Genomic DNA, 2,604 nt, shown 5'->3' with positions numbered 1-2,604 from the left:
AGGCACCCTAAAGTTTATTTGTAGCAGGGTAAGACAATCATCTTCTAGCTTTAGCGGTTCCCAAACCCTCAGTAATTATCACACAGATCAGATGGATTTTACATTGCCGAAAATCGTCGAAACTCTCACACCAACTACTTCTGGGATTGATCCTTTACCTCCTTGTATGGCTACATCGTCAACAGAGCATAGTAAAGGTCGGTCAGATGTGTGGGGGCATTTTACCAAACAAAAACCTTATTTTGAGAAGAAGGCTAAGTGCAATTACTGTGGTGATTTGATTAAATATTGGGCTGGAACAAGTGGGATGAGGAATCATTTGATAAGATGCAAGGAAAATCCTAATAGAGAAGCATTCAAAAGGCAAAAATTGTCATCATCAACTGCAGAAGGGGTTAGTATTGGCCCTTCACCAACTATTTCTAAGTTTGACCAAAATGCATCTCGAATGAAGTTGGTGAAGATGTTTGTGAAGTCCGAGCTTCCTTTTCGATTTGTGGAAGATGAAGACTTCCTTGACTTTGTGCGGTCCTTGCAACCACGGTTTGAGGTTCCATCCCGCACTACATTGAGGCGTGAAATGTGGGAACTCTATTAAGAGGAAAAAGCAAAGTTGAAAATTTTTCTATCGAAGCAGTGTGGGAGGGTTTGCTTAACTACAGACACATGGACTTCAATCCAAAACCTAAACTACATGAGTTTAACAGCTCACTTTATTGATGATGATTGGAAGCTTCATAAGAAAAATTTGAATTTTTCTCAAACAACAGGTCATTCAGGGGAGCTCATTGCTAAACATGTTAAGGCTTGTTTGAATAACTGGGAGTTGAAGCGCGTCCTTAGTGTCACAGTGGATAATGCTACAGCAAATGATGTTGGGGTCCAATACCTCAAAAGAAGGATGTTATCATGGAATTGTCTTGTCTTAAAGGGAGAATATGTTCATATGCATTGTTGCACACATATATTAAGTTTGATTGTGAAGGATGGGTTAAAAGAGATAAAAGATTCAATTTCAAAAATTCGGAGTGTAGTTAAATATGTGAAATCTTTTCCAGCTAGATTTGCTAGATTCAAGGCTTGTGTTGAACAAGAGAGAATTTCTTATAAAGGTCTTGTTTGCCTTGATGTTGAAACCAGATGGAATTCAACTTATCTATGTTAGAGGCAAGCTTGAAGTACAAAGATGCCTTTGTCTTGTTAGATATGCAAGATAAGAAATTTGGTGCTGAAATGGCCAAAAGTAGTGGTGTGCCATTAGAAGAGGATTGGGAATATGCGAGGTCTGTTCTACCATTCTTAAAGATGTTTTATGACTCTACCATGCGCATTTCTGGTTCTTCTTACGTCACTAGTCATATGTATATGAAGGAAGTGTTTGGAATTGGTAAAAAGATTCGACAATATTCTTAGAGTAGTGATGTGAGCATAAGATCGATGGCAATGAGGATGAAGGGTAAGTATGACAAATATTGGGGAAATCCCAATGGAATTAATATCTTATTATTGATTGCTGTTGTGCTTGACCCTAGGAGTAAGTTGGATATTGTTAATTACTTCATTGACTATATATTTGAATCTAGCATGGCCAGTGGATTGAAATCAAAAATATTGTCATCTTTAACAACACTTTATGATCAATATCAAGAATTTGAGGAGGGTTCTCAAAGTAGCCAACAAGAATCCCAACTAGATGATGAAGATGATGATCCTCATGGCATGAGTTTCTACCTAAGAGCTACAGGACGTAGATTTGATTATATATCAGAGCTTGATAAATATTTGAGAGAGGATCCTAAACCTTATATAAAGTCGGTTGAGCTTGATGTTTTACATTGGTGGAAGGTAAACTCAACTAGATTTCCTATCCTTGCAAACATGGCTAGAGAGGTGTTAGCCATTCCCATCTCTACCGTAGCATCAGAGTGTGCATTCAGTACAGGAGGAAGGATGGTTAGTCCTTATCATAGTTGCCTAACGCCTAAAATAGTGGAAGTACTTGTTTGCACACAAGATTGGTTAAGAGGAACACCTTTCTCTATACTTTTTAATGAGGATCCTAAAGAGCTTGATGAATTTGAGCAAGGTGAGTTTATATGAAAACTTTATATACTTTTTAGTTGATACTTTATATGAAAGCCTAAAATATATATATATATATATATATAATTGTAGATATAACTTATCAAGACGAAGTGAGACCTTCAAGTGAAATTAATTTAGATGATTGAAGATGTATTAAGATGTATTAACATTTTGATATTGTTTATGGGAGAACCTACTGGAGAACCTATGTATTAAGATGTATAAATATTTTGATTTTGGCGTATTGAAGTATGAGGCTTATTTCAAGTATTATTTCCTAAGCACTTTCAAATTATAAACTTTATATTATTATTGAGTATTACAATCATATGTAATTAGTGCAATTCGGTTCAAAATAATGTAATTCAGTTCAAAAACAATGCAATTCAGTTCAAAAACAGTGCAATTCAGTTCAAAAATTGTGCAATTCAATTCAAAATCAATGCAATTCGGTTCAAAAATAGTACAATTCGATTCAAAAATAGTGAAGTTTATTCAAAATCAGTGCAATTCGATTCA

The 2,604-nt window shown here is 35.4% G+C and overlaps 1 protein-coding gene across 1 annotated transcript; it reads left to right on the top strand.

The window, feature by feature from the left end:
* Window positions 1-1,437: 1,437 nt before the first annotated feature.
* LOC114175202 lies at window positions 1,438-1,958 on the top strand. Its single transcript, XM_028059964.1, has 2 exons — window positions 1,438-1,845; window positions 1,887-1,958. The coding sequence occupies exons 1-2, from the start codon at window positions 1,438-1,440 to the stop codon at window positions 1,956-1,958; spliced, it is 480 nt and encodes a 159-aa protein (XP_027915765.1).
* The last annotated feature ends 646 nt before the right edge of the window (window positions 1,959-2,604 follow it).

The sequence above is a fragment of the Vigna unguiculata genome, chromosome 3 (assembly GCF_004118075.2).
Source record: "Vigna unguiculata cultivar IT97K-499-35 chromosome 3, ASM411807v1, whole genome shotgun sequence".
In the NCBI taxonomy this organism is placed as follows: Eukaryota; Viridiplantae; Streptophyta; class Magnoliopsida; order Fabales; family Fabaceae; genus Vigna; species Vigna unguiculata.
Note: the sequence above shows the minus strand (reverse complement) of the source record. Positions and strands in the feature narration are given on the sequence as shown.